The sequence below is a fragment of the Panthera onca genome, chromosome X (assembly GCF_046562875.1).
Source record: "Panthera onca isolate mPanOnc1 chromosome X, mPanOnc1 haplotype 2, whole genome shotgun sequence".
Classification (NCBI taxonomy): Eukaryota; Metazoa; Chordata; class Mammalia; order Carnivora; family Felidae; genus Panthera; species Panthera onca.
In genome coordinates, this window is record NC_138357.1 from 114,635,949 (window position 1) to 114,655,992 (window position 20,044).

Here is a 20,044-nt window from a genome sequence, read left to right on the forward strand (position 1 = left end):
AATGGAGTGAGAGGGGTGGGTGCAAAGGATTAACGGAGAACTCCTATCTTAAACTGTTTCAGATAAAAGATAAAGAGGGATAATTCTTAACTCCTCCTTTGTGGCCAATATCCCAAGATACCATAGGCAAACAAGACATAATGAGAAATAATATCTAGGGAGGAAATTCACTTATAAATATTGATGTGAAGTACAAAGTGAAATACTCAATAAAATAAATCCAGCAGTGTATTAAAAAATGTATCACAGGGGCTCCTGGGTGGCTCAGTTGGTTAAGAGTCTGACTTCAGCTCAGGTCTTCATCTCATGGTTCGTGAGTTCCAGCTCCATGTCAGGCTCTCTCCTGGGGCTTTCTGCTGTCAACGCATAATCTGCTTCAGATCCTCTGTCCCCCTCCTCTCTTTGCCCCTCCCCTGCTTGTGCTTGTTCTCTCAAAAAAAATAAACATTTAAAAAACCCCAATAATTTGTTTAAAAAAATGCATCACAATCAAGTTGAGTTTACCCAGGAATACTAAGAAATTTACTATAAGAAAATCTAATGCATTTTGCCACATTATCAAATTAAAGGAGAAAATAGTGTGATCATCTCAGTAAGTGTAGAAAAACCTTTGATAAAATTCAGCATCTGAAATGATTTATTACAAACACCTCTTAGCAAACTAGGCATTCCAGGGAATTGTATTATCCTGATAAAGGAAAATTGTTTAAAAAAATCTGCAAACATGACTAATGTATTGGCAAAAGATTAGAAACAATATCTTTAAAATCAAGGACATCAAGGATCGCCACTATCGTTCCTTCTATTCAGCACTGTAATTGTGACCCACATAACAGAGATGAAAAACAAATGAGCAGGATAGAGATGATATTTGCAGATATAAATGCCATAGGAAACCCAAAACTACTGTAACTAGAATTCTCGATTTTTAGAGTAAGTTTTGGGGTGATTAATAAATAATGAATACAGAAGCTTAATCCTAAAAGAGTCTTTAGGGAGCCAGCCACTTATAGTTGATTGATTTACGTTTCAATTTTTACTTGAGACCTTGTTTCAATTTGATTAGATAGCAGTTGACATTATTGTTTGGCTTCTGTGTTTGTAAATATTCTCCTTTCATTACTTCTCCTAACACCAAAGAGAAGTTCCAAAATAACCAAAAAATATTTTAAGTCCAAGTGTCCTATTTCATAGTTTCCCTTTAATTAAGTTGATTCTCTTTCTCATTTATAGTAATTTTATATATTTTATTTCCGTGGTTGTATTCTAATAATATAAATAGGCAGTTCACAGAAGAGGAAACTAATAAATATGTGAAATGATGACTCAACCTCGCTAGTATCTCGAACTCTAACAGATCAAGACAATACACACTGACAGATTGGCAGCAGTTTGGAAGCATAATTCTAAGTGTTGACAAGGTTATAGAGAAGGGGCAATTGTCATACGCTACTCATGGAAGAGGCACTAGTTAAGATAGACCGAACAAAGCCCAAAATTTCATTGAATAAACACAGAAGTTTATTTCTCACTCATGTAACAGCCAGTGTGGGTCCAGGTCAGTAGCGGTGTCATCTAGAGACCTGGGCTACCAGTGGCTCTGCCAGCTTCAGTGTGCAGCTCCGAAGGTCACCCTGAATGTCGACCTCCAGCTGGTGGATCAGGAAAGAGTTCGGAAGATTGTTCATGGGAGAGTTTTACGGTCAAGGCATGGAAGTTGCGTACTTCACTTTCACTCAGGTTCCTTTGGCTAGAACCCAAACACATGGTCGCATCTAACTACAGGGGAGGATGGGAAATGCAGTATAGCTGAAGGCCTAAGAAGAAGAGGAAATCCAATTAGTGATTAGCTAGTAGTCTGTGCCTTAAAATGTAAGCTACAGACTGTTAAGTGGTACAGCCACCTTGGAAAATGGTTTGGAGATATTGGTGAAATTGAAGCGATGCATATCACGTGACCCAGGAGGTCCATATGTAGTTATGCATACCAATGATGTGCTCTTACCTGTTACCCAAGGAGACATGTACAAGGACATTTGTTGAGGCATCGTAAGAGGGAAAAATTAGAAACAATCTAAGTGTTCATCACTTTGGGAAAGGACGAATAGAGATATCTAGCCACACAATAGCCATACACCATATAGCACTTAAAATGAGTGACCTAGACTTACGTGTATCAAATTGGATAGCACTCAGAAATTTAAAGTTGAGTGAAAACAAGTTATAGAAGAATAAGTATAGTCTGCTATTGCGTATGTAGAACTTTAAAAGCATCCCCAATAATATTCTTCCTTGCTTAGGGACACGTACTTACAAGAATTTCTAAAACATGAATAGGAAAAATCCACTCCTGCTTTGAAGTAGTATAGTGGTTCTCAGGAGTGTGGTCCCCAGATCCCTTAGGATCCCCGAGCCCTTTTAGGGCCGATAGATGGCTGTCTGCTCTGTGTGTTGATTGGAGAAAGAAAGTACTGAACGGATGACATCTTTTCCTTCACATAATTCAGTGCCCTGCCTTTTGCCATCTCCTACTTCAACTCTTTTGGGTGCCAGGAGGAGGGCTTTTGCTGTGCTCTTTTCAGGACAGCTTTTAAATATTTTAGTGCCAGATGAAAACATTTGAGTAATTGAATGAAAAAAGCCCTTGAATCTTCCACTTAACAAATAGAGGACTGTAATAACCCATACACGGGAGAGATTTAGAACTGTTTCCAGTTTTGCAGGAATCCAAAAGATCATCTAGTTAGATCAACTGGTTTCCTTTTATAGCTAAAAACTTCAGCCAGGAGAGTTGAGGGGACCTTTTTCAAGGCCATCCTTCTGGTGAGCCGACAGCCCTGCGATGAGAGGAATGGAGAGAAATACTTTAGATACACCAGATTGCTGTGAACACCAATTAAAAGTTGCATTCTCCTTATTTTTACCTGTTAAAATAGTGAAACTTTCATAGGCCCTTTATTTTTGCCTGTTAAAATAGTGAAACTTTCATAGGCCCTTTCTTTATACTCTGAGGCAGACGTGATATTTATTTCACTCTATTAGTGAAAGTCACAGAGCGAAATAAATATCACGTCTGCCTCACACTGGGTGGACAGAACGTAATTAATGTTCGTAACATACATGTAGAGTAGTGGTTCTTAATCAAATGAGTTACAGAGCCATTTGGGAGCTTGGTGAGAGCTGAATGTTTTATTGTCTCCTGAGAAAAATGCTCATGAAGAATTTCCAGGAGTCTCATGGACCTCCACCTCCCTGCCCCCCAAAGCCCATCAGTCAACTCCTAGTAGATCCTTTAGTGAGTCCAGATTCGCAGTGACGTGTGGTACTTGGTGCTCTGAACCTGAGCCTAATGAAATCAAAGTCAGTCTTAGAGCTGCAAATAAATAGCGATGCCCACAACTCTTCTGTGGGGGGGAAGCATTACTAGTGTGGTACCCAGCAATCCCTGAAACCTCGGACTTCAGGTGTCGGCCAAGAGGATCCCAGCAACCCCACCGCGTTTGTACTCCATCACTTCTCACAGCTGGCTACGGACTGACATCTCAGTCATCCCCCACTTTACTACAGGGATCGGCGAGAGAGGCAAAGAAATAAAATAGCCTAAGACGGTGGTAAAATCCTTTGTCCATTTGATGGTAGCCAAGGGGCCCAGCCAGTTTCCGTACGTTTCGAAAGTTTTGAGATGGGCAGTGGGATCTGGATTGAAGCTGGAAGAAAACTGGATTGAAGTGGGCGCTTGCAGTACTTGGCTCCTGACCTAGTTTATTTCCCTGGAAGCCATCCTTCAGTCATAGGAGATGGTGCAAGTGCCTAGGCCCGGGGGCACCTTGGAGGTGTGTATTATTTGTGAACCCAGAGGGGAAAGTCTGCTAAGCAGCAATTTAGAAAAAGACATCAGTTGAAAGGAAAAGTTGCCCACCTGTGATCTCCTTAGGTAAAAGCATGAGGCCTGCTGCATATTAGAGTTTCCGTTTTCAGCATTATTCTCTGAATGCCCAAGGTTTACATATCAAATGATACAAAACCTATTTTTTAAGCTGATAAAGTGTTACACAGCCCGTGGTCTCAATTAGAGATGTAATCTTTTTATTTTTTAACACTCTATTTTTTAATTTAAGTAAGTTCCACTCCCAGTGTGGGGCTTGAACTCATGACCCCGAAATTAAGAGTCACACACTCTACTTGACTGAGCCAGGTAGGAACCCCAGATGTAATCATTTTAAGACAAAGGCTTTTGGAATTCCCACCCTAAAAAACATCTCAAGTCCAAGGCATTGATTGCCCTTTCCTGTCCCCTTTAATATTTTAAATGGTAGTTGCTAGAATAAAATTTCAGCATGACAAATGAATTTAACCAGTTTTTGGAGTTTTTAATATCAGAATTTTTCACTTTCTGTTTTTTGCTTTCCAACATGGGTTTGGAGTTGGGGGATGATAGTGAATAATCATGTATTTTCAATATTTGTCCTAGTTTCTTCTAGGTATTTCATTTGACTAATCGAATTGTACTTTTCTTCCTTGGAACTGAGCAAGGCAGCGACATGGTCTTAGCCATTCTTAATCTAAAGGAAAAAGGACTGAGGGCAGAGATTAGCTGGAAGCCTCTGACCTCTGTCTCACAGAGTATAGGAAAAGGGAGCCAGCCGGGAGGCTTCACAGAGGAGCAAGTGTGTGGGGAGGCATTTGGCGTGAGGACATTCCGGGCCCACGGGCTCGGAAGTGTGCGGAAGTGTGCGAGTGCGGGCAGGAAACGAATTCCAGCTTGGGGGCAGGGGCGAAGGAAGGAGTGTCAGGTGATTGGGCCAGATGTGGGAGGAGGAGGCTGCACCTGATGAGCCTACTTTGTAGGATTGGAGCATTCTGAGCAGGGCAGTGATTGAGATTCTAGTTCTTTCTGCGACCTTCCTTTGTGGAGGATAGATTGGAAGGGACCAGTACTAGAGGCAGGAACATCAGTAAGGAGCTATTCCAATCTTCTCGTGGGACAGCGGTAGGGGAGGAGGGAATTTATACTCTGCCAATTTTGGTGCATAGACCACATCCATCTCCGTGCCCTCCAGCTAGAAATTGAATTGGACAATGTGAAGTACTGTGGGGCTACCGTCAGGCGTCTGTATTTTGCTTTAATATTGCCGCAACCTTGGATGTCTTTAACAGCATCAAATAAATTATGGTATCTAGTTCACTTTGGCCATTTAAACATTCATGATTGCATTTGTCAGGATTCTATCAGGTGTAAATGACTGAAACCCGCCTCAAACAGCCTTTAAGCACAAAAGAGGATCTCTTGCTCAAATAACTGAAAAGTCCGAGGGATTGTTCTGGATTCAGGCACGGCTGGAATCGGGACCTCAAATGATCAAGTATGTCTCTTAGCATTGCTTGGCCGCCTTTGACTTGGAGTGGACTTTATTCTCTGGCGGGCTCATCCCACATGGTCGCAGCGGTGCCCGCTTGGCAGCTCCAGGTTGTATCCTTTTAGAGTGGTGGCCTCTGCAAAAAGAAAGCTTTTTTATAGTGGCTCCAGCACAAGTCCTGACGAGAATGGCTCTCAGCTGATCCAGCTTGGGTTGTGTGCTCCTCCGTGAACTGTGCCTAGATTGGCCAGGCCTGGGATCCCATGTCCTTCCCTGAAGCTGGGGCTGGGGCCAGGGGGCAGGCAGTGATGGGTCAGCCCCACCAGAATCACACTGAATCAGAGTAGGGGAAATAATAGGCCTTTACCAGAAAAAGCAGAACGGGTGCTAGAGAGGCAGAGACAACAGTGTTTCCATTAGGGTAGGGATCAAGCGAAGGGCCCAGGGAGACCCATGCTCTCCAATCTGCTTTGAATCCTCTTTTTTATAGAGAGAGAAATCGAGGCCCGGAGAAGTTAAGTAATTTGCCCAAGATCACATAGCAGGTAAGTGTCAGGACAGAAATTTGAACCCAGCTGTATCTTATGTAGAGTAGGGCCCATGCCCTTAACCACTACGTTATACACTACACCTCCTGGGGGTGGGGGGGGTGCGTGTGTGTGTGGGCGGTGGGGGTGGGGGTTGGTGCTCAGGCTCCTTCTGCCCAAATAATGCCAGACTGAGACCGCATTACCTACAATCCTGTCCATTCTCTTTGGAAAATTCTAAATGTTAGGAAGTTCTTGTATTGAGTTGAAATCTGACTTGAGTTTTAGTAACTGAGAAAATTGAATCCCTCTTTCACAAGACAGCCTCTCAGCTCTTTGAAGATGCTAACTTGCTCTCCATTAAGCCTTCTCTAAATACCCATAATCTTCCCCTGTTCCCATGAGATTTGGCTTTCAGCCTATTCATAGCCCTAATCACCCTCTGGGGACATTCTAGGCGGTGAACGTCCCCTGTAAAATACGGTGTTTGGGGGCGTCTGGGTAGTTCAGTTGGTTGAACGTCTGACATCAGCTCAGGTCATGATCTCAGAGTTAATGAGTTTGAGCCCCGCATCGGGCTTACTTCTGTCAGCACAGAGCCTGCTTCAGATCGTCTGTCCACCTCTCCTTCTGTCCCTCCCCCGCTCTCACTCTCAGAAATAAATTAAAAACATTAAAAAATTTTTAAATGAATAAAACATGGTGTTTGGCAGTGACTAAATATGCTAGATGTGCTCCGTGAGGCTGGCAGTTTAGTGAGACTCTCATTTCTCTCATCTGAAAACTTTGCTTCCATTAACACAGCATTGGCTTTTTTGGTATCCACTCATATGCTGTTGGTAGGTGACTGTTAAAACTTGTAGTCATTGTTGTATGGTTGAAATTTCTTGCACCTAAGTGTTGGGACCGGATAATGTCAGTGTCACAGGGTAGCTGCTGGAGTTGGGAAGGAGGGGGTGATTTGGAAAAGAGAGAAGAGGTTCTGTTAAAGATGTGTTGGGGCCCCTGGGGCAGGAATGTATGTGTAAAGGGAACTGAGTCGACTCGAATGTGTGGGAGTGTTGGCTAATAAAATTAGTTCAGCAAACATTTATTAAGCATATGAGCCCAATAAATAAATTCTTGTTGAATTCTTTCTAGTTTGTTTCGACCGGTTGCCCAAGTCCATAAGCATTCTCCTGGTCCAGTACTGGCTCAGCATCTACTTTGCAGCCCTTACCTGTCTCTCCTGTCCCCTCTACACATCCTCTAAGGGCAGTAACTATCACCGTTTCAACATCTCTGTTCTCTTCTGTTGTTAAAATCTCCATTTCCTGCTTGCTCTGAGAATCATCTTTGTATTGCCACCAGCCAAGATTGTGTAAGTGTTCTTTCTTGAGCTTGTATGAAGGCTTTAGCTTTCAATTTTTTCATTTTTCAAGTAGATACTTATAATGTTGAATATGTGTTTTTTCAACTACATGCACACCACTCTTAGGAAGTCATGTCTACTGTTTTCTTTGGTCATCCTCTACCCCTGTACCCCTACACTTGCCGAAACCAAAATGTTCATCCACTAATGAGTGGGAACACAAAATTTACTATGTCTGTACAGCGGAATGTTATTTGCAATAAGAAGGGATGGAGTACTGACACCTCTATAACATTGAAAGACCTGGAACACATTATGCTGATTGAAAGAAGCCGGGCATGAGAGATCACATATGGTATGAGGCCGTTTATACAAAATGTCCAGGCAAATCTATAGGAACAGAAAGTAGGTTAGTGGTTGCCAAGGCCTGGGAGTTTGAAGGTCAGGGGCAGATGGGAAATGACTTTTAATGGGTATGGGGTTTCATTTTGGAGTGATGAAAATATTCTAAAATTAACTGCGATGTTTCTGTAAGTCTGTAACTATAGCAAAAACCATTGAATTGTACCCTTTAAATGGGTAAAGTATATGGTATATGAATTATGTCACAATAAAACATTTTTGTAAAAAGTGCTAGAAATCACAATAAATATCCTTTTCCATATATTTAGTGTACAGTTCTGTGCATTTTAAAACATGTGTAGAGTCATGTAACCGTAACCATAATCAAGATACAAAGCAGTTCCTTCAACCCCAAAAGATCTCCCTCCTGCTACCCCTTTGTCACACCCTCTCCCCACCCCTAACCCCTGGAAACCACCGATCACTTCTCTATCGCTATAGTTTTGTCTTTTCAAGAATGTCATATAAGTGGAATCATGTGGTATGTAACCTTTGCGAGCGGCTTCTTTCACTTAACATAAGGCCTGTGAAATTCATCCAAGTTGCTGTATATCAATAGTTTGTTCTTTTCATTCCTAGGTAGTATTCATTATAGGGATATATCCCAGTGTGTTTATCCATTCACCTATTGAAGGACATTTGAGTTTCCAGTTTTTGGTAGTTAAGAATTGAGCTGCCTTACACATGCTTGTAGAGGTCTCTGTTTCTCTAGGGTAAATATTCAGGAACAGGATTGCTGGGTTGTAGGGTAAGTGCTCAAGTTTATTGGAAATTGTCAAACTGGGGGCACCTGGGTGGCTCAGTCAGTTAAGCGTCTGACTCTTGGTTTCTGTTCAGGTCATGATCCCACGGTTTGTGAGATCGAGCCCCACGTTGAGCTCTATGCTGGCAGTGTGGAGCCTGCTTGAGATTCTCTCCTCTCTCTCTGCCTCTCCCCTGCTCATGCTCTCTTTTTCTCTCTCTCTCAAAATAAATAAGCTTAAAAAAAAAAAAATTGCCAAACCGTTCTCTAGAGCGGCAGCACCACTTTGCATTCCCACCAGCAACATAAGAGGATTCCAGTGACTCTACGTCTCTGTCAACACTTAGTAATGGCAGTATTTTTAATTGTAGCCATCTTAATAGGTATGTAGTGATAGCTCATAGTGGTTTTAATTTGTATTTAATAGCTAATGATGTTGAGCTTTTTATGTGCTTATTTGTCATCTGTCAACTCCTCTTAAGTGAAGTATCCAAGTTTTTTTGTTTGTTTTTACCAATTTTTAAATTAGGCTGTTTGTTTTCTTACTGTTGAGTTTTGAGAGTTCTTCATATATTCTGAATACAATTCTCTTGTTGAGTATGTGACTTGCAAATAGTTTCTCCTAGTCTGTAGCTTGTTTTTGTTTGTTTGTTTTTACCTCTTAACAGTGTCCTTCGCAGAGCAAAAGTCTTTAATTTTACTCAAGTCCAATTTATCGGTTTTTCTTCTATGGATCTTCCTTTTAGTACTATCATGGCTAATTCCGCCCAGCTGTAGGTCATGAAGGTTTTTCTTCTGTGTTTGCTTATAAAAGTTTTAGAGGCTTCCATTTAACATTGAGATCTGTGATTTTGAGTTAATTTTTGTAATGTTTTATTTATTTATTTTGAGAGAGAGAGAGTGAGCAGGGGAGAGGCAGAGAGAGAGGATGGGGGAGAGAATCCCTAGCGGGCTCCAAGCTCAGCACAGAGCCTAACACGGTGCTTGATCTCATGACTGTGAGATCATGACCTGAGCTGAAATCAAGAGTTAGACTCTTAACTGACTGAACCACACAGGCGTCCCTGAGTTAACTCTTGTAGGAGATGCAGGATTGAGATTGAGATTCATTTTCTTGCATATGGATGCCCGGTATTTGCTTTGCTCTAGAACCATGTTAACGACAATTTTGACATCTAAGTTTATTGTTTTTGTTTACTCACATTTTTAAAAATAGCACATCTTTTTATTATTCTCATTCTTTCCTTGAGTGGTTTCAATATTTCTTTGAGTATTTTTTTTTTAATTCAAGTGTAGTTGACCTATATAGTATTATGTTAGTTTCAGGTATACAGTACAGTGATTTGACAATTATATACATTATGAAATGCTCACCACAGTAAGTATAGTTACCATCTGCTGTCATACAAAGTTATTTACAATGTTATTGACTGTATTTCCTATGCCGTACTTTTCATCCCTGTGACTTATTTATTTTATAACTGGAAGTTTGTCCTTCTTAATCGTCTTCACTTCTTTCACTCATCCTCTCACCACCTCCCGCCCCTTGGCAACCACCAGTTTGTTCTTTGTACTTATGAATCTGTTTCTGTTTGTTTTTGTTTTTTAGATTCCACATATAAGTGAAATCATACGGTACTTGTCTTTCTCTTAGCATAACCCTCTAGGTCCATCCATGTTGTCACAAATGGCACAGTCTTACTCTTTTTTATGGCCAAGGAATATTTCATTGTATATATAAACCACATCTTCTTTTTCTGTTCGTTTGTCAGTGGAAACTTGGATTGTCTCCTTATCTTGGCTATTGTAAATAATGATGCAGTAAACATAGGAGTGCATATATCTTTTTTAATAAGTGTTTTCATTTTCTTTGGGTAGTGAAATTACTGGATTGTATGGTATTTCTATTTTTTATCTTTTTGAGGAACCTCAGTACTATTTTCCATAGTGGCTGCACTAGTTTGCATTCCTACCAACAGTGCACAAGTGTTCCCTTTTCTCCACATCCTTGCTAATGCCACCCATTTCTTGTCATTTTCATTCTAGTCATTCTGACAGGTTTAAGGTGATCTCATTATGGTTTTGATTTGCGTTTCCCTGGTGATTACTGGTGTTGAGCATCTTTTCATGTGTCCGTTGGCCATTTGTATGTCTCCTTTGGAAAAATGTCTATTCAGATCTTCTGCCCATTTTTAAATCAGATTATTTGCTTTTTTGTTGTTGTTGTTATTGAGTTGTATAGGTTCTTGTTATACTTTGGGTATAAACCCTCTATCAGATATATTATTTGCAAATATCTTCTCCCATTCAGTAGGTTGCCTTTTTGTTTTGTTGATGATTTCCTTCACTGTGCAAAAGCTTTTTACTTTGGTGTAGTCCCATTAGTTAATTTTTGCTTTTGTTTCCCTTGCCTGAGGAGACCTATCCATAAATATGTTGCTAAGTCCAGTGTCCATGTAATTACTGCTCATGTTTTCTTTTAGGAGTTTTATGATTTCAGGTCTTAGGTTTAAGTCTTTAACCCATTTCAAGCTAGTTTTTGTGTATGGTCTAAAAAAGGGGCCCATTTCCATTCTTTTGCATATAGCTATCCAGTTTTCCCAGAACCGTTTATTGAAGAGACGGTCTTTTCTCCATTGTATAGTCTGACCTCCTTTGTTGTAGGTTAATTGATTATATAATCATGGGTTTATTTCTGGGCTGGCTGTTTTGTTCTATTGATCTATGTGTCTGTCTTTGTGCCAGTACCATAATGTTTTCATTACCATAGCTTTGTAGTATATGTTGAAAGCTGGGGTTGTGATACCTCCAGCTTTGTTCTTCTTTCTCAAGATTGCTTTGGCTATTTGGGGTCTTTTGTGGTTTTATACAAATTTTAGGATTTTTTTGTTCTAGTTTTGTGAAAAATGCTATTGGTATTTTGATAGGGATTGCATTGAACCTGTAGATTGCTTTGGGTAGAATGGACATTTTAACAATTAATTTAATTAACTTAACAATTCTTCCATTCCATGAGTATGGTGAGGTTTGTGTGATTGAGTTTTAGAAAGTTGTGTGCCTCTAGGAATTTATTCATTTATTCTGAGTTATCCAATTTGTTGGCACATAATGGTTCATAGTATTCTTTTATTACCCTTTGTATTTCTGTGTTCCAACACCACTTATTAAAATAATAACTGTCCTTTCAGGGTGCCTGGCTGGCTCAGTCGGTAGATCATGAAACTTTTGATCTTAGGGTTGTAAGTTTGAGACACATGTTGGGTGTAGAGATTACTTAAAAATAAAATCTTAAAAAAAAAAAATGTCCTTTCCCCGTTTGTCTGTAGACTTTTGTCAAAAATCAATTTGTCATATTTGTGTGGATCTATTTCTGGACTCTGGACTCTGACCTCTGTGTGTCTATCCCTTTACTTCTTATTAGGTAGAGACAAATTTAGGATTGTTAAGTCTTCATGGTGAACTGACTCTTTCATTTTTATGTAATATTCCTCTGTATCCCTGGTAATATTCTTTGCAGTAAAGTCAGCAAAGACCTTACCTGATATTAATATCTCAATTCCTTTTTCTTCCTACCCCTGTCCTAAAGAGTAGGAATTATCATTTATTTAATACTTTTTTATAAGCCAGTCTTTTTTTTAACATTTATTCATTTTTGAAAGACAGAGAGAGACTTTTTTATAAGCCAAAAAGCAAAATGCAAATGGCTCGTTACCATGTTAATCTCTGATTGCTACAGATTCACTTATCAGTGGGCTATAAAGGTGGGGGTCCCAACCCACCACAGCTAGCAGGTAAGGTCATCATGACAGCATAATTATTCACAATTCTTTACATAATAGTTGTTTACATAATTGTTCACATAATAGTTCACAATTATTTGCTTCCCATCCTTAGGGGAGGATTTCACATCTCTCCCTTGTTGAACTCAGAAATGGCCATGAGACTTGGTTTCATGGATGAGATAAGAGGGGAGGTAATATGTGTCCATTCTGGCTGGCAGCCTGAAGAGGCAGCTCAGGGTTCGCTGTCTTTCTTCTCCCCTGCCATGGGATGAGCAGTGTTGTGGGTATAGGCTGCTCCAGTAGCCTGGTTCCTAGAAGAAAGACAAGACAGAGCAGAACCACGGTCGACCAGCGATGGACATGAGGCATGGAAGAGAAATGAATGTTTGGTGTTATAAGACGCCAAGCCCTGGGCCCAATTCATTCTAGGCCTTTCTCTCACAAATAGGTGCCAAGAAGGGCACTTTCTCTAATTTAGAAATGAAGAAGTGGTGGAAGAGGTAAGAGGGGCCATCAGATGACTGAAACTGAAGGACAAGATGCCCAACTGTTGGCCCCTTGTGCTCAATGAAACACAATTTATTTTGGGCTCATTGTCTCAGGCCTCTTCTCCTCGAGTTGAAGGGTATCATTGTCAGTTCCCTCACAGCAGGGGTGCTGAGTCTCCTGGCTCAGGCCTGTGCCTTCTCCACATTGGGACACTACCCTTGACTCTTCATGGCTGTCCTCATAGCCCCATTGTCTGCAGTCCGCCCCGTCTTCTTCCTTCATGGCCCCACACCTGTCACCTCAGGAAACGGTTGTCGAGCGGTCATGGCACTTATTACAGAATTTGTCACTAATGTTAATTTACTCTTACAGGTAAAGTACACAGAGAGTTTAGTAAAACAGGGAAGATTGATTTGAGTGAGCAAAATTCAGGGCTAAAGAAGGGGAAAGGCAAAGACCTGGGGGTGGAGAGGGTGGAGAGTTGCCAGGGTTTTTTTCTTAAACATATCAATGGGATAAATATATCCACTAGCCATATTTACTGTAAAAATAAAAGAAGGCACCAGGCTTTTTTTTTCCTAATAAAAATAACGATGGTTTCGCTAAGCAGACTTGTAGATTGTTCCCCTAACCACTATCCCCATCTTCCCCATCGGATTTCCTGAAATAATTCTATGAAAAAGAAGTAATGCGAATGAAATCTGTTCAGATAGGTTGATAATATAGTTAGCAGTTATTGAGCACTGATTTATGGTAGATACAGTCCAAAATGCTTGATTTGGATTACTCATTTAATTCTCACCAACAACACTCTCCATTTGAGAGAGAGAGAGCGTGCACGAGCGCAAGTTGGGGAGAGGGGCAGAGGGAGAGACGGAGTGAGAGAGAGTATCTGAAGCAGGCTCCACGCTCAGTGCAGAGCCCCACACGGGGCTCGATCCCATGGCTGTGGGATCATGACCTGAGCTGAAATTAAGAGTCGGATGCTTGGGGCGCCTGGGTGGCGCAGTCGGTTAAGCGTCCGACTTCAGCCAGGTCACGATCTCGCGGTCCGTGAGTTCGAGCCCCGCGTCAGGCTCTGGGCTGATGGCTCGGAGCCTGGAGCCTGTTTCCGATTGTGTGTCTCCCTCTCTCTCTGCCCCTCCCCCGTTCATGCTCTGTCTCTCTCTGTCCCAAAAATAAATTAAAAAAAAAAAAAAAGCTGAAAAAAAAATTAAAAAAAAAAAAAAAAAAAAAAAGAGTCGGATGCTTAACCGATTGAGCCACCCAGGTGCCTCCCAGCACCTCTGCTCTTAAACGTAATACGCTGAAGGCTATGTGTGGGTATAGATACAATTATATTTTTAAAAGATTGGAAAGCAGCATATGGTTAAAATGATCATATCTGAAGCCATTGGCTTAGCCTGAAAAGCTCTGCCCACTTTCCTCCCGTTGTCTGCGGTTTGGCTGTTTGCGTTTGGCTTGTAAGATTGCAGCAGATATGAAGGCCCCTTCCGTTTAGATAGCTAATGCAAGTAAAAGACCCCAGAGAGAGCTCTGAAGGGATGGATGGACCTGTTGGGTGGTTCACAGAAACCAGTGAGTGAGAATGCAGGGGTGCAGCATAAGCCACGTTTAAGGAGGGGAGTAAGTAGCACAAAGGCAAAGCCACTGGCTCGGTTAGAAGAAGGGACAGCAGATGGGGCATCGCACAGTATCTCCCGATCTGTGGTCATTTCAGTTTTTATGAATTACATCAAAATGGAACCTCCCACGTCTTCCAACGCAGCACATTATTTTTTATAAACTTAGAGAAAGAAGCCAGTCTTAGCTGGGGCTGCCGTAACGAAATACCACAGACAGGCGAGCTGAAACAACAGAAATTTATTTCTCACAGTTCTGGAGGCTGGGAAGTCCAAGACGAGGGTGCCGGCATGGTCAGGTTCTGGTGACGGCCCTCTTCCAGGTTGCAGACAGCCGGCTTCTTGTTGCAACCTCACGTGGCAGAGAGAGCAAGCTGGCATTCTGGCCTCTTCTATAAGGGCACTAGGTGCCATTCGTGAGGGCTCTACCCTCAATAATCGCCTCCCAAAGGCCCCACCTCCGAATAGCATCACGTTGGGAATTAGATTTCAGCATCTGAATAGACACGAATGTTCAGTTCATAATAGTAGATTCAAAGGGCCGCTGGGCGGCTCAGTCCGTTAGGTGTCCATGTTCGGCTCGGGTCATGATCTCACGGTTCACGGGTTCGAGCCCCTCATCGGGCTCGGAGCCTGGAGCCCGCTTCGGATTCTGTGTCTCCCTCTCTCTCTGCCCCGCCCCCGTTCATGCTCTGTCACTGTCTCAAAAATAAATAAACATTAAAAAAATTTTTTTAAATACTAAATTCATAACTTACTGTTCATAACTCCTTTCACTGAGTGCAGTAGCACCGCAGTTTAACATGGTTTGAGTATGTAGTTTTGAATGTGGGGATCTCAACACCCAGACTGCATCCCTGTAGTGAAACGAGGGGTTCAGACGTAATAGCTCTGGGTGGAGATAAAATAATCCAGTTCACCAGGTAAGCCCAAACTAAAGAATCAAAGAAGTAACTTCCAGCTAACAGGACAGTGACATTTCATAATCCAAACCACACTTGGCACTACGTGTCGGCGGTCACTGCTGTGTCATCGGAAGGCTGTTTGTCTCCGTGGACTCTCAGTTGACGGATATTCGAGGAAGGGGCTGATTTCTTTCTCTGGATCTCCTGATGATTCCCGTCCTGGGATTAGCCAACTGGCCTCAGAACAGTTAAAGTTGCTTATGTTATACATTGTTGGATTTTTTTTTAAAAACCCCAGTTGTCCGATGTTGGACTAAGACTCACACCTTCACCCAGCCATTTCTAGACTTCAGTTCTTTAAAATGATTGATGTACAATTGTTGGCCATGGAGCTGTGTCAAAATACAAAACTCTGTTGCCCCTGTGGGCGGTTTCAGTTGAGTTTTAGATGCTTTTGAAGAGGGCATAGATTAGTTAAAGGAGAAAGTCCACTATTCAATTCCTCATGTGGGACCGTTTGGAGCTATGCCAGTGTTTTCTTTTATCTAATAACCGTGGCACTATCACTTTGAAAGTACCCAACAGTTTTTTCGTGAGCCTCCTTGTAAATAATTTAGTTCTCTTTTGAGTAATTTTTTTTAAGCTGGCAGGGCTCTGTATTTTATTGGACGTATTTTATCAGATACATATTTCTTTACATATTTTCAGGACAGGTCAACAAAGCTTGATCTTTATGTCACTCTTTTTCTATCTTATCCATTTTATTTCTAGGCACAGAGTTATTAGCACTGGCTTTTAAAAAAAATAATAGCTTTATTGGGATATAATTTACTTACCGTACATTTCATCTGTTTAAAGTAAACAGTGTAATGGTTTTCAGTATATTTACAGAGTCGTGCATCATCACCGTGATCAATTTTGGAACAATTTGATCGGCTCCAGAAAGTGACCTGTTAACAGTCACTCACACCCCATTTCCTTCTACCCGCCCCCCACCCCCGCCCTAGACAACCACTAATCTTTCTATCTCTACAGGTTAACCTATTCTGGACGTTTCATGTAAATGGAATGAGAGAGTATGTGGTCCTTTGTGACCAGCTTTTTTTTTTTTTTACTTAGCATTATGTTTGCCAGGTTCACCCATGCTGTAGCATATACGAATGCTTCTTCATTCCTTTTTATTGCCGAATGATATTTCATTGTATAGACTACATTTTGTTCATTCATCAGTTGATGGGCATCTGTTGTCTCCACTTTTGAGTTATTGTGACTAATGCTGTTAAGAATATTGTGTGTACTTTTGTGTGTGTGAAGATCTGGCTTTTTAGTGACTCGGCTGCCCTTTTAAATATCATAGCTAGGGGCGCCTGGGTGGCTCAGTCGGTTAAGCGTCCGGCTTCGGCTCGGGTCACGATCTCACGGCGCGTGGGTTCGAGCCCCGCGTCGGGCTCTGTGCTGACGGCTCGGAGCCCGGAGCCCGCTTCGGATTCTGAGTCTCCCTCCCTCTCTGCCCCACCCCCGCTCGCGCTCTGGCCCTCTCAAAAAAAACATAAAAACAAATTTTAAATATCATAGCTAAATAGGACCTCCGATGTCCTGTTGCTTAGTGTGTCCTTTTTGGGCATGTGAAATGTCTGGATTACAGACAAGGCCTTGGAGGCCCGGATAGGGTAGGAGGCTTCCCCTGGCATACAGAGCTGGACTGGTGGAGTGGGGCCCCGCATCTGGGTCTCTCGCTCCAGGTTCAATGTGTCCCCAGCTGGTGTGGAAGCATACAGGCAGGAGAAGACCTGAAGACTGTGGTGCGCAGATTTGTAAGACTCTCGTGGGCTTTTTCTATTGGTCGGTCGTTTTGTTTGTCTCAACGGTATGATCTGGTTTGAAAGCACAAGAACTTCAGCGTTAGAAGGTTCCCTAGAGACTTTCTAGACTAATATTTCTATTATATAGATGAGGGAACCACAGAGGAGTGACGTCACTTCTCTCGCAAGACCATGCTGTTGGTGGCAGAGCAAGGAAGGACCAGAACTCCGATTTCTACTCCTCATCCCGGCCCTCGGCGTGCCCCTCAGGGCAGGCGTCCGTTTGCCAGGAGTTGGGTGAAGGTGGCGCTGAGTCATTTTGTGTCTCTTGTCTAACAGAATCCGGTCACAGGGCTGCTGTCAGCCAGTCACGAACAGAAGGACGCCTGGGTGCGGGATAACATCTACAGCATTCTGGCCGTGTGGGGCCTGGGCATGGCCTACCGCAAGAATGCCGACCGCGACGAGGACAAGGCCAAAGCCTACGAGCTGGAGCAGGTAATGCCGAGTGGCAGCCACGTTGGCTGCTCAGCCCCTTTCCCCTGAACTGAAAAGCCTCCAAGGAGGTAGCTGTTTGTGTAGAACAGTTCGGTGTACGCGCCCCGTCCATTCCTGCTATAGAATATTTTAGGGGGGTGCTTAGGTAGCCTCCACCTCTCATTGGTCTTTCTCTTTGAGATTTTTTGTCTTCCTTAAAAACAATAAAAATCATACTATTCTGAACAGGAAAAGAAAGCGTCCACATTTCTAACCAGCTACATGTCTCTCTCACATGCTCTGTCCATTTTACATATACTTACATACACAGTGCCATTATACACTCATATAATGACTGTTTTCAAAGAATACACCAGAAATATACGTTCCGGAGTGTATGCTCTGTAGTAGTCATGTTGAAAGGGTATTTCTCCAAACGGTATTGCTGCTGCTTGAAACATTTTCGGAATTTCCCTTAGAAATTCCTTTCTAGTTTGAGCCCTTCCAAAGCGGTCTTATTAATTTATAGTTACCTTTTAATTTTGAGTCACATTGGTGTTGTCCAGTATTCATGCCTACGTTACCATCACAGCACTATGAAATCCTCTTACTGATTTCTCAGATCAGAAACTGACGTACCCGCCGAAGCAAAGGTTTGCCATCCTTGAGTACGTTAAGAAAATATTCTGCCCTTGAGCACGGGAGGTATTTTCAGAGTATTTGGAGTGACGGTGTTGAAGCAGAAAGCGTTGACATAGAAAATTATAGTTCTCTTAGCAGGAGAACCTTTTGGATTCATCTTTGATTCGTACGTTCCTCCTTGGCCCTCCCAGCCAGCCGATTGTCAGACCCGGGGAGGGTTCTTACAGCCCGATCAGTGCTTGTGATGGCAACCGAAGTGGGCAGGAGTTGTGGGCAGCCTTGACGACAGTAGGGAAACTTAAGAGAGGAAACCTGTCTGTGGGAGCAAGGGAAGGACGGTTTGGATTTGACTGGATGTTGCTGAGCGTAAGGCGATATAGTCACCAAGCCTTGGAGGTAGAGCAAGAGGTAGTTTTAAAAGATGCTTATAGCAAAAGCACTGGGTGCTCCCCCAAGAAGTTGGATAGTTAGCACATAAGTGAGCCGTTCTTAGCAGCGTAATAATTTAATGTGGATGTTCATCAAACTTCCCACCCTCCCTTGAGACGAAGTCAAAGTAAAGCCTGCCCGTCTACACACACACGTGCACGCACGCACACACACCGTGTACCTCTCCTCTGTAAGCGTTTTCTTTTCTTCTTAATTTTTTTTTTTTAATGTTTATTCATTTTTGCGAGACAGGGTGTGAGCAAGGGAGGGGCAAAGAGAGAGGGAGACAGAGGATCTGAAGCGGGCTCCGAGCCGTCAGCGCAGAGCCCGACGCGGGGCTCGGACTCATGAAAGGCGAGATCGTGACCCAAGCCGAAGTCGGACGCCTAACCGACCGAGCCACCCAGGCGCCCCCTCTGTAAGCATTTTCTGACGCAGGCTAGAGTTGACTGGATTTGCTGCTCTGTGACGGACGATAGCAAGGCATGAATAGGGCACGTTGTTTTGATGAGTGTGGTTGACAACTGAAGAGAGACGTTTCCCTTGATTATGGAAGATAACATGGGATCTTCCCGTGATACGAAGCAGGGATGCTATTGCGCTTGGAGCTTGGGAAGCACAGTCGTTCATTGTGTGAGACTAGCCCACGCGTGGCAGGACACTTAGGCTCCTTGGTCCCTATGCACTAAAGGCCGGTAGTCCCCATCTTTACCTTGGTGACGGTAAAAATGCTCCTGGCCCCACATTTCCAGATGTTCCCTCACCCCTGGAGGATGGGAATGGCCACCCAGTTGGGAACCACTGTGCCTCTTCATAATGGAAAATAAGTTTTCTTTACTTGAGGGGAAGTCAGTTGACAAACGGTCACGCTGTACACAGTAGGAAATGTTAATTATAGCAATGTTAGTTATAACCTTATCGTGAGGTAACATTTTCTGCCTCAAAAGAGTTTATGACCTAAAGTGAAATCGTATTCTAGAATCCTAGGATTTTAGAGGCAGAAGGATCTGAAGGATAATTCACTCCAGACTTTTCTCTGGTAATTAACTTTCACGGCCTTTACCACATTCCTCCTCGGCAAACGTACGTTCTGCAAGACAGGAGATGCTCGTGGTCCTGGGTGGGAGCTTCTTCCAGCCAGTCTACTTCGACCTACAAACCGTCCCATTCTGTAGCCACTTGTGAATTCATTTTATGGTGTTTCTCATAGGACCTATTAAGAGCAGTCTTTCGATGGGCCTGAATTGTGAAGGAAGTGGGAGGCAACATAACGTATTGACTAAGAGCTCAAACGCCTGCCAGCTGCGTGACTTTAGCAATGTCGCCTCATCTTTCTCAGCCTCAGGTTCCTCATCTATAAAGTGGGGTAATAATGACACTCACCTCGTAAGGTTGTTTGCGAGAATTACACAGAACCCAGGTAAAGTGTTTTGTACAGCTCCTGGGCAGAATGTCTGGTTATCATCGTACTATTGTTATTATTTATAATAATAATTACAATAGTTGGTTGCGATACG

The 20,044-nt window shown here is 42.6% G+C and overlaps 1 protein-coding gene across 7 annotated transcripts in view; it reads left to right on the forward strand.

The window, feature by feature from the left end:
• Window positions 1-20,044, forward strand: part of PHKA2 (phosphorylase kinase regulatory subunit alpha 2) — a 70,733-nt gene that overhangs the window by 5,448 nt on the left and 45,241 nt on the right. For all 7 annotated transcript variants that reach the window (XR_014136715.1, XM_081792675.1, XM_081792674.1 and 4 more), the window contains exon 3: window positions 17,319-17,477. Coding sequence is in view for 6 of the 7 variants with exons in the window: in XM_081792675.1 (XP_081648801.1) it covers window positions 17,319-17,477 (159 nt within the window). In the remaining variant the exon portion in view is untranslated. The remainder of the gene's footprint in view (window positions 1-17,318; window positions 17,478-20,044) is intronic.